Source organism: Chiloscyllium plagiosum, chromosome 10 (genome assembly GCF_004010195.1).
Source record: "Chiloscyllium plagiosum isolate BGI_BamShark_2017 chromosome 10, ASM401019v2, whole genome shotgun sequence".
Taxonomy (NCBI): Eukaryota; Metazoa; Chordata; class Chondrichthyes; order Orectolobiformes; family Hemiscylliidae; genus Chiloscyllium; species Chiloscyllium plagiosum.
In genome coordinates, this window is record NC_057719.1 from 37,809,224 (window position 1) to 37,821,729 (window position 12,506).

At 41.1% G+C, this 12,506-nt stretch overlaps 1 protein-coding gene across 5 annotated transcripts in view; it reads left to right on the plus strand.

Annotated features, from left to right (window-relative positions):
• The window catches only part of tecpr2 (tectonin beta-propeller repeat containing 2), a 113,813-nt gene that overhangs the window by 29,417 nt on the left and 71,890 nt on the right, over positions 1-12,506 (plus strand). For all 5 annotated transcript variants that reach the window (XR_006312754.1, XR_006312753.1, XM_043697447.1 and 2 more), the window contains exons 7-8: positions 3,073-3,205; positions 11,793-12,239. Coding sequence is in view for 3 of the 5 variants with exons in the window: in XM_043697447.1 (XP_043553382.1) it covers positions 3,073-3,205; positions 11,793-12,239 (580 nt within the window). In the remaining 2 variants the exon portion in view is untranslated. The remainder of the gene's footprint in view (positions 1-3,072; positions 3,206-11,792; positions 12,240-12,506) is intronic.

Sequence of the window (12,506 nt, forward strand, 5' to 3'; positions counted from 1 at the left end):
ATGTGCAGGTTAGGTGGGTTGGCCATGCTAAATTGCCCACAGTATCCAGGCATGCAGGACTAGCCATGAGAATTACAGGGATACAGTAGGGGAGTGGGTCTGGGTGGGATGCTGTTTGGAGGGGGGGTGTGGATTTGATAGACCAAATGGCCTACTTCCACATTAGGGATTCTATTATCTGAATTTGGTGTCATTGTAGGCAGTAAATACAGTAAACTAAGTTGAGATGTCATTATGAATCACCTTTTTAAAATCTGGAATAAATATTTGAAACCTTGGATGGTGAGACAGGAGGAGGAACAAAACAAGTGTTGCACCTTGTTCTTGTGGAAACTGCTATAGGAAGACTAAGTAAGGAGGGGACCAGAGTGCAATTAAGAAAACAGTCTTTTCAGGCTTTGATAGGTGTGTTTTGTGGTGCCATCCTGCTAGACATGTCAGAAATGGAGAAGGATAATCCATTCAATAGTTGAGTGGGACAGAAACAGACTGAAAAGAATAGGTTTACCAGTGAAATCCTATTCATACATGTTGCGAAGGAAGTAGAAATAGGCTGACTGGGGTTGGGATCTGAGATTTTTATCTGGATAGGGAGTATTTCTAAAAGCGACGAGGTCTTTCATAGTCTGGAGACAATAGGGTGATGACCAGTATGGGGTCATGGTTCAGGAGGGATAGGATAAACTGTTACTGAATTGCATTCAGTCTCTGCAAGGTAAAGTTCAGATCAGCAGATAGTGTAGATAAGAGACAAAAGGGAAGTCCAGGTGGGGGTAGAAAACTAGAAGTAGAAAGGGGGGCTGTGAAACAGAAAAGTGGGAGCTTTTGGTCTATTGCTAGACTATTATTCTTCACAACCCAGGTAATGTTCTGGGGACTCGGATTTGAATCCCAGCATAGCAGATTAAGTTTTAATTCAAAACAAAAGCTGCTGGAATTACGAGTCTGAGTACAACTCTATGAATCTCTAAGCAAGAAACCATTGTCGATTGGCAGGAAAAACCTATCTGGTTCACTGATGAACTTCAGGGAAGGAAACTGCCATCCTCACCTGGTCTGGCCTAAACGTGACACCAGACCCACAGCAGTAGTTATGGATGTGCAATAAATGCTGGCCTCTTCAGCGATGCCCACATCCTATGTATGATTTTTTAAAAAATGGCTGCTGTCTAGAGAAGTGTCTAGGGCGGCTCAGTGGTTAACACTGCTGCTTCACAGCTCCAGGGACCCAGGTTCGATTCCTGCCTTGGGTGACTGTGTGCAGTTTGCGTATTCTCCCTGTGTCTGCGTGGGTTTTCTCTGGGTGCTCCGGTTTCCTCCCACAATCCAAAGATGTGCAGGTGAGGTGAATTGGACATGCTAAATTGCATTAGTCAAGGGTAAATGGGGAATGGGTCTGGGAGGGTTACTCTTCAGAGGGTTGGTGTGGACTTGTTGGGCCGAAGGGCCTGTTTCCATATTGTAGGGAATCTAATCTAATCTAAACTGGCTGAGGAGTCTAATGCAAAGGAAGAAGAGCTCAGGATCATGCCAGCCTGAATTCATTGCAGTAGTTGTGTTTAATATAAGGTCTTTTCTAAGGACAGATCAGTTGTGGCCAGAGAAGATTAAGGGGTCTTGTGCTATAATGAGAATTGAGAACACCATTTTTCAAAAGTTACTTTTGTACTTTTAGTGATATTTTACAGAGTTTAAGTGAATTGAGACATTTTTGTTCTGCTTTTAAACAATTATTAAGTTCTAACACATTTCTACAGTAAAATATTAAGCTGAGCAGAAATCCTTTAGCCCCTTGGGACAAGCTGGGAGGTAGGAAGGCTGACAAAATGGCACAAGAAATGTCAGAGTAGAACGCTCAACACATTCCCCCTATCATGCCCCCTATCGTTGCTAACAGTGGGAGAGTTAGAACATAGAACATAGAACATAGAAGAATACAGCGCAGTACAGGCCCTTTGGCCCTCGATGTTGCGCCGATCCAAGCCCACCTAACCTATACTAACCCACTATCCTCCATATACCTATCCAATGCCCGCTTAAATGCCCATAAAGAGGGAGAGTCCACCACTGCTACTGGCAGGGCATTCCATGAACTTACGACTCGCTGAGTGAAGAACCTACCCCTAACTTCAGTCCTATATCTACCCCCCCTTAATTTAAAGCTATGCCCCCTTGTAATACCCGACTCCATACGCGGGAAAAGGCTCACACTGTCAACCCTATCTAACCCCCTAATCATCTTGTACACCTCAATCAAGTCACCCCTAAACCTTCTTTTCTCTAATGAAAACAGCCCCAAGTGTCTCAGTCTTTCCTCATACGATCTTCCTTCCATACCAGGCAACATCCTGGTAAACCTCCTCTGCACCCGTTCCAGTGCCTCCACATCCTTCCTATAGTATGGCGACCAAAACTGCACACAATATTCCAGATGCGGCCGCACCAGAGTCTTATACAACTGCATCATGACCTCAGGACTCCGGAACTCAATTCCTCTACCAATAAAAGCCAGTACGCCATATGCCTTCCTCACCGCACTATTTGGCACATTGGTTTCTTGCTACAGCCCAATTTAAACACGTTGATCAATTAAGAGCCACTTCCTGTCTCCAGGAACATTTTACCTTGATTAGGTGAGCTTGGCACTGCTTAGGGAGACCACCCACTGAAACAAACCCCCAATTACTGTTGCATGCCTGCCTAGTCCCATCATCCCCGACAGAACTTTCTTTGAGGGCACTCAGCACTGAGGCATCATCTTCTTGCATCTGCAATATAAGCAGTGGCCAATGCTAGCATTGGTGCTGCCAAGCTCCTGCACCTTCTGGTGAGGGCTGCCATCTTTATTTAGACATTACCTACAGCGTCACTTCATTCATTGACTGTAGGTGGCAGTCTTGCCTGCCATTTTCATCCCTGGTGATGGAACATTGGCCATCTCTGTAAACTCCAGCCCCAAATGATCCTTTCTATCTAAACATGTTCTGTATTACTTAATGATGGAAATTTGTATAAGTCATGTCAGTTAACTAACAACATCACATTTTAATATTTATTACATGGCATTTGCAGGCTCTGATTGGTGGACTCGAAGGGCTCAGTGCCATTGTGTCTGTTTCCTGTACAGATGATGAAATTTTCATGTTGACTGACGACCGTGATATAATTCGAATTTCCAACAAACCAGAATCTTTCAAGTTAATGGGTAAGGTTGCTTGATTATAAAACATCACTTCGGGCTGAGTTGGGTAAACCTGCATGTCTCATGGTACTATGGTAGATATCAGAAACATAACAATTTGAATGCTCGGTTTTCATTTGCTGACAGTCGGGAATTGATGTTGGTCTCTGTGTCTATGTGCCAACCAAGTAGAGGATATCAGAAGTCCTCCTTCTGTAGTCCTTAATGTACAATGTTTAGCTAGCCCATGAAGACTAAAAATATGAATCTTGCTCTTTGATCTCTTTCATAGCTGGAATGGTTCATTATATTCATTATCTAGACCTATGCATGACATGACCACATGGTGTGTGCTAAAGAGCTATAGATTTCAGTGATCTGATCCAAGTATTATTCACAGAGCGGGAAGAAACTTAAAAGATCATAAAAATATTTAAGTTAAAGTGCATTCTGGCCAAGCAAATCTTTGGGAAAATTTTTATTGGGAGGGGATGATTGAGAACAGGTTTGGAGATCAGTCTGCTGTAAAATCTGCTGACAGTCCAAAAATTGCCACAGTCTTCTGTCACCCTAAGTTAAACTTTCTTCTTGGGTATAGTTTTACAGAACCCTGTTTTGATTTGTTTTTCAAGTTCGTAAATGTTTACACAAGATAGTATTTGACGTCAAAAGTTTATTTGTTGTGATAACCTGGTTGATTTCCACATTACAAGGATGTGCAGATTAGGTTAGGCTTTTTTAAGCCAGAAAACCATTGACTAAGAATAAAAAACATTTGAGGAACATTTGTAGATGACTGTACTTTTATTTTGTCTTCGTCTTCTGATCCTCAGGCACAACACAGAAGATGGATTTGAACATGTGCCCAATATTACTCTTATTTTACTAATTTCAAAAGTTGTTCCTAAGTACAGTTCTGCACCAGACCTCCATATTTGTGCTATAATCAGGATAGGGACCAATAACTTTTTAAAAAAGTACAGAAAATGTGAGTTTCCAGAGGATTTACTAAGACAGTGAAGCCACAGGATTCCTGCCTTGAATAAACTGTACTAAACAATGTTAGAACAGTTTAGAACAAAAAAACAATACAGCACAGGAACAAGCCCTTCAGCCCTCCAAGCTTGTACTGCCACATTTTGCCCTACCATACTAAAACTGTCTTCACTTACAGGATCCATATCCCTCTATTCCTTTCCTATTCATTTATTCCTCCAGGTGCTTCTTGAATGCTGCTATTGTTTCTGCTTCCATCACCTTCTCTGGCAATGCATTCCAGGCACTCACCACCTTTTGTGTGAAAAAAACTGCCTCGCATGTCTTTTTTAAACTTCTCCTCTCCTGTGGCCCTTAGTAGTTGACCCCTCCACCCTGGGAAAAAGCCTCATGCCTTCCACTCCATCCCTGCCATTTATAATCTTATAAACTTCAATTGGGTCGCCCCTCAACTTCCTGCATTCCAGTGAAAATAAACCCAGTTTAGTCAACCTTGCTTCATAGCTAAAATCCCCCATACCTGGAATGACCTGGTAAACCTTTTCTGTACCTTCTCCAAAGCATCCACATCCTTCTGTTAGTATGGTGAAGAGAACTGTACACAATATTCTAAGTGTGGCCTAACTAAAGTTCTATAAAGCAGCGGCATAATTTGTCTATCTTTATACTCAATGCCACTTTCAATGAAGGTACGCATGTTATAAGCTTTTTTTAACTGCCTTATCTATCTGCACTGCCACCTTCAGTGATCTGTGGACCTGCGCACCCAGTGACAATGCATGTAAAACTTCTTTCTAACACCCAGAATTAATCTGTCATAAATACGGGCACTACACTGAGGTTGGTGTGAATTGACAGGAACTGAAAGTACAGAGCAGGTTTCAGTGAGGATGTTTAAAAATATTTAAAAAGTGTAATTAAAATGTATGTCAGCAGTAGTTCAATTGGTAGTACTCTTCCTGCAGAACATTACCAGGTCAAGGCCCACTAAAGAACTTAGGAATAGAAATCTAAGCTGGCTCTCCAGACCAATACTGCAGTGGTGCTATCTTTCCGTTGGAAAGTTAACCTAAGGCCCTGTCACTCCATTCAGGTAGTTACTAAAAGACAAAATTACTCAATTTCAAGAAGAACATAATGTATCCCCTAAGATTTGACCAATAATTATCCATCAATTAACATTTAGCTATTATCATATTTCTGTTTGGAAGTATTTGCTGTCCTCAAATAAACTGCTGCATCTCCAACAGTGAATACTCTTCACAAGGTAATTATTTGGCTGTAACACACTTTGGGACATCTTGTGACTTTGAAAGGATCAATATAATTCAATTTTTAAAAAAAACCAAAACTGCCTGGAAATTTTATTGCAGCTTTGAAAGATCCTATGTAAAAGCAAAATTGAAGATATTGGGAGCCAACAACATGGTAACATCTAAGAATGTAGATGGATTCCAACATAGCAATTTATTTGACATATATATGTATAAAATTGAGAGGATTTGGGTTCATTGTAATTAACTTACACTCTCAATTGTGCATTCTTTTAGCCAAATAATTGTTTTGCACCTGCAATGGGTGTAAACATGAGGAATCTCCAAGCCTAAGCATTCTACAGAATATTGGTATAAAATGCTGTGTAGGTTTTGTATTGGCACTATGCATAATTACTTAATGCACATTGAATTCTGTGGTGGGATTAATGATTTCCAGATTTGTTTGACAGATGCTTTGAATCCTACACAGAAGAAACTACAGTCAAAAACGTAATCCACTTTGTTGTTATTTTCAGTGCCACTTCATGCAAGAATTAATCTGATTTTATTGTGGGGTTCTTGACATACACAGTACCATCAAGCATTCACGTGGTCTGGTGTCTGTAGAACCTATTGTCATTCACAGGCATCTGGATAGATACATGAATAGGAAGCATTTAGAGCAATATAGGCTGAATGCTGGCAAATGGGACTATATTAATTTAGGATATCTGGTCAGCATTGACATGCTGGACTGAAGGGTCTGTTTCCATGTTATGCAACTCTGTGACAAACAGTGTGGACTCTCATGTTGCAGAAAATAACCTGAGTAGGAGTTTCTTCTGTTCTCATTACTGGTTAAATTTAAGAAAAACTGTTTTTTTCTTTCCTTTGGACTTCCATTAAAGACTTATTTTGCTAAGTCTAATCCATTTAGTTCCTGGTAAGACTGATTCTGTGTTTTTAGAGAGCATTACCTCACTTTTATAGAGTCATAGAGGCATACAGCACGGAAACCGATCCTTAGGTCCAACTCGTTCATGCTGATCAGATATCATAATCTAATCTAGTCCCACTTACCAGAACCTGGCCCATATCCCTCCAAACCCTTCCTACTCATATACCCATCCAAATGCCTTTTAAATGTTGCAATTGTACCAGCCTCCACCACTTTCTCTGGCAGCTCATTCCATACACATACCACCCTCTGCATGAAAAGGTTACCCCTTAGGTCTCTTTTATATCTTTCCCCTCTCACCATAAACCTATGCCCTCTAGTTCTGGACTCTCCCACCCCAGGGAAAAGACATTGTCTATTTATCCGATCCATGCCCCTCATGATTTTATAAACCTCTATAAGGTCATCCCTCAACCTCCGACACTCCAGCGGAAACAGCCCCATCCTATTCAACCTCTCTATAGCTCAAATCCTCCTGTTTTAGTTTCCTTCAATTCTCCACATACCCTGTACATATTCTGTTCGTAGAATCCCTACAGTGTGGAAACAGGCCATTTGGCCCAACAAGTCCACACCAACCCTTGAAGAGTAACCGACACAGAACCCATTCTCCTACCGTATTGCTCTACATTTCCCCTGACTATTGCATCGAACCCACACCTTCCTGAACACTATGGGAAATTTAGCATGGCCAATTCACCTAATCTGCACATCTCTGGACTGCATGAGGAAACCGGAGCACCCAGAGGAAACCCATGCAGAAACAGGGACAATATGCAAACTCCACGCCCAAGGCTGTTGTAGCTCTTCACAAAATATTTGCCACATTTGTCTTCTATATCTCTATTTATTCTTCACTTTCTATGTTAATTATGACTTGAGTATATACCGTATATACTCGAGTAATAGTTGAATTTTTTTGACTGCCTTTTAACGTTAAATTTATGGGGTCAGCTATTACATGGATACTTTTGAGGGGCTGAAATTCATGCCCGTCAAAATTCATACCGCACTGTTGGAATATTGCGTGCAATTCTGGTCTCCTTCCTATTGCAAAGATGTTGTGAAACTTGAAAGGGTTCAGAAAAGATCTACAAGGATGTTGCCAGGGTTGGAGGCATGGGGCTGTTTTCCCTGGACCGTCAGAGGTTGAGGGGTGACCTTATAGAGGTTTACAAAATCATGAGGGGTATGGATAGGATAAATAGACAAAGTCTTTTCCCTGGGGTCGGGGAATCCAGAACTAGAGGGCATAGGTTGAGGGTGAGAGGGAAAAGATATAAAAGAGACCTAAGGGGCAACTGTTTCACACAAAGGGTGGTACGTCTATGGAATGAGCTGCCAGAGGAAGTGGGGGAGGCTGGTACAATTGCAACATTGAAAAGGCATTTGGATGGATATATAAATAGGAAGTGTTTGGAGAGATATGGGCCGGGTACTGGTAGATGGGAATAGATTGGGTTGGGATATCTGGTTGGCATGGACAGGTTGGACCGAAGGGTCTGTTTTCATGCTGTACATCTCTATAACTGTAAGCCCAACTGGTCTCTAACTGATCTCATGGGGCGGCATGGTGGCTCAGTGGTTAGCACTGCTACCTCACAGCACCAGGGTCCCAGGTTCGATTCCAGCCTCGGGCGACTGTCTGTGTGGAGTTTGCACATTCTCCCCGTGTCTGCGTGGGTTTCCTCCGGGTGCTCCGGTTTCCTCCCACAATCCAAAAATGTGCAGGTTAGGTGAATTGACCATGCTAAATTGCCCATAGGGTTAGATGCATTAGTCAGAGAGAAATGGGTCTGGGTAGGTTAGCCTTCGGTGGGTCGGTGTGGACTGGTTGGGCCAAAGGGCCTGTTTCCGCACTGTAGGGAATCTAATCTAAACAAATAAAGAGAAATAACCAATGAATTCCGAAAACCTGGAGTGGAACACAACAGCCAGTGGACTGGAACACCATGCGTGGAGCAGAACAACTAGCAGACTAGAAAGCTGGAGTAGGATGTGATGGCCAGCATACTGCCTCATAAACATTAATGTGTTATCTGTGAAGAACTAGGGTCGACTTTTACACAAGATATGTGGAAACTTCCAGATTATTTGGCCAAAAGTAGAGGGTTGACATTTACATGACATCGACTGGTTACTTGAGTGTATATGGTTGACAGCAGGTTTACTGAGTTGCCCATTGTGAAGCAGAAGTCTGGGATTCCCTCCTTGTGAATTAAACTCCAAATTTTAGAAATAGTAGATTCCTTGCCGAGTTTCCTTTTGTTTGCTGATTTCCTTGGATGGGTTGTTGTTGTGGAATTGAAATGCAATAGCTGTGTTATTGAAGGTGTATGCATGCACTCTGTGTGCATATGATAACTTTGTTAAGCGGTTCCATTGCACAGTTTTCAGTTCTTTTCCTGACCAAGCAAATAATGCACCTGCATTGCTTTTTGAACAGTTTTTAAAGAAGTTTGTGTACATTTATAAATTATTATGAATCAGTATTGTTCACATCTGTAAAGAAATGCTTTTAGTGTTGGATACCTCACAGATTCTTCATTTATTTTATTTTGTTCTTTTATGAATTTTCAATTTTGAGCCAGAATTGACCGTTGGACTTTGGGACAGTTTGGGTTAAAAAGGAAAGAACAGACTTGGCAAGCTTTGTTTGTTTGAAAAGCCAAACCTGGAGGTTAATTGTAGGCTGAGCCTTGATTAAATGGTTCCACCGACCAGCCTCCACCAGCCCCCACCCCAAAACTAGCTCAGGAAAAGCATTGTGTTTAAATAAGTAGCAGAAATTGGCTATTCAAGAGGCCAATACCTGAGGAGTTGATCACAGCAAGCTTGAGGGAGACCCTGTGTTCAACAGTTGCCAGATTTTGAACGGTGACTGAGACCTCGGGGAGATTCAGTCAGTCTACTGGGGTGAAATCAGAATTAAAGACTTTTTTAAGCTATGTTTTCTGTGAGATGGTTCTTGAAGGCTGTTGAGACAGTATGAAGATTTGAAACAACAACAGAAATCGCTGGAAAAACTCAGCAGGTCTGGCAACATCTGTGCAGAGAAAACAGAGTTAACATTTTGGGTCCCGTGACCCTTCTTCAGAAGAGGTTTGAAAGCTCACTGTCTAATCTGATGTGCCAGCGTCCAGAAACCCAAAGAAAGAAGTGTTGCCGCCTTTCCTTGAGTGAACTAAGAAGGTGACCCTGGTCAATGTTTCAGAAAAAACAGTTGCCTGTGAACAATGCACCATGAAGGATATTTAGGTAATCAGTTTTAATTATGCTTCAACTTTGTTTATTTCTGTCTTTTGTGTCAGAAGTCACATGACACCAGGTTATAATCCAACAGGTTTATTTGGAATCATAAGCTTTTGGAGTGTTGTTCTTTCATCAGGTGAAGTGGAGGGAGATGCATAGGCTAAATAACAAATTGTTGCAAATGACCACCCTGTCGACACTCCACTCACACCATTTGTACTATCTTTTGACACACTTAATTACCTGGAATTTTCTTGCAATGATCTCTCTGCCTATAAATTTCATGTCTGTCCACTTCTCTCTGCTTCACCTGACGAAGGAGCAGCTGTCTGAAAGCTTGTGATTTCAGATAAAACTGTTGGACTATAACATGGTGTTGTGTGATTTCTGACTTTGTCCACCCCAGTCCAACACTGCACCTCCACATCATGGTCTTTTGTGTGAATGGTGCTGAAAACAAATGTTTTGGGTTTAAAGCATAGACGTGTCAGCTTACCATGCTGATTACATTTTCTCTCTGCTAATGTTAGTTTGTATTTAATAAATTGTTAAGTCTTTTGTTTAAGATACAAAACTGGTGTCTAGAAATTAATTATTCACAAAATCTGGGATTGGTTAATCAAAAGTCTAGTTAGGACCTGTTGGAGTGACTATTTGGGAGTCTTCAAAAGTTTAATTTTTCTGCATTGTGAATACAGAGGTATAAAATATCCTTTTGGTTCTGTCTCTGTTTTATAACAAGTCAGTTTGGAAATCATAGAATCATAAAATCCATGCAAAAAGAGATCATTCAGGCCATTGAGTCTGCATGGTCTGAAGAGTATCCCACTCAAATCCATCTCCCCCATCCAGCCATATCCCTGAAACCCCAGATTGTTTTTTATTTTACCATGACTAATCCACTTAAACCACATCTCCCTGAACACTACTGGGTAATTTTTCTAGCATGACCAATCGACCTAACCCACACATCTTTGGATGTGGGAGGAAACTGGAGCAGCCCCACAGAGACATGAGGAGAATGTGGAAACTCCACATACAAATGCCCAAGATTGGAATCGAACCTGGCTCTCTGGTACTGTGAGGCAGTAGCGCTAACCGCTGTGTCACCACGTGTACAATATTAAACTTTTTTCATTATGCTTTATTGAATTAAGTTTTTTTTTCAACTTTAACCAGAATGTCTGAGACCTCGTGCTTGACTATCTTGCTCTTCCTCTGTGATATCATTCTCCCCAATAATGCTATTGGCACATTAATAGTTTCATACTGAATTTAAATTGATACTCAAGTCAGTAAGTATAATGTACAGATCTAAAACAAATGCGCACAAACTACTATACTTGATTTCAAGGGGGTCAGGTTGGTGATTCCTTGTTCTGTGGCCGAGTGCCATATTTTTGTAATTATATATTTAAAATAACAGAAGAAGATATGAAATTATTGGCCTAAATTTGCTTTTGTCTTTACATTCTGTTTCCGTATAATGTTCTTGGGTTTCTTCAGGATTTCCTTTTTTTTTTCCTTTTTCAAAGGCATGACAATGCAAAATCAGGTTTCTTCTGGTTAGAAAATCAAGGACTAGAGGTCATAATCTAAATATTACTGCCTGGTTTTCTTTAGGAGTGAAGTTCAGAAGCATATTCAAAGGGTACTAGGAGCTTGGAATACTTCTGTAAATGTTCAGTTGTTCATTTTAAATCCTAGGATTGTTCATTTTGTTTAATCCAAAGGTGGTTATAGGACAAAGTCAATGTGAATTAGGACACGCAAATTAGGTAGCTAATAAGCAGAATTATAGCACACACTCCAATGTCTAAATACCCTTTTTCTGTTTTGGTTTGGTTCTTGAGGTTTTTTTTGTAACTTCCATCTTCATGTGCGTGTTAATTTGATAGTTCTTATACATATAAGATTTACAAGTACAAGATATTATTTTCAAAATTCAGATGGACATTGACAATGTTAAGCTATCACCTTCAGCTTTTTTTAAAAAGATTCAACGATTTGACAATCACTTCAAGGCAAAGAAGGGTAAAATATTGTTTAAAATACTGTGAATAGAGGCCGTCCTGAATCTCCAGATTCTTTTCCTCGGAAAGTTTCTAAATCTGATGTAAACTTAATGCAGATGTAATTGCCTTTTCAGGAGTGCATTCACAATTAAACTCCCCGCTGACAGTCAGCTCCAGGGAATCAGTTCAAGAAACAGTGATTGCAACAGACTCAAAAGAAATGCGAAGTGAAAATAAAACTTCAGAAACTGATCGGTTTGAAGCACACCATTCGTCGTCTTCAGAACTTGAGCCAAATTTGAGTTCAAAAAACGAAATGGAAAGACATCCCTGGGACGAGACAGGAGAGGGAAGACATTCAGAAACAAGTGAGCCAAGGAGCAGAAGCAGCTCTACAAACAGTGGTATTAGTGTTTTTAGCCATGTAACATCTCCGGAACAGCAGATAGGAGCAATTTCCTCGCCTGTAGGATTAACAAAGATTTCAGATTCTGCAGAAAGATTCAGAACAATGAACATGGAAGAATTCAACCAACAGCTCATTGTTGTTCCTGTAAAAAAGAAGAAGAAACGCAAGCAAGGTATTTTTTTAATATAACCTTTTCCGCCAACTCCAAACAGACCCCACCACCAGGGATATATTTCCCTCCCCACCCCTTTCCGCCTTCCGCAAAGACCGTTCCCTCCATGACTACCTGGTCAGGTCCACGCCCCCCTACGACCCACCCTCACATCCTGGCACTTTCCCCTGCCACCGCAGGAACTGTAAAACCTGTGCCCACACCTCCTCCCTCACCTCCATCCAAGGCCCTAAAGGAGCCTTCCACATCCATCAAAGCTTTACTTGC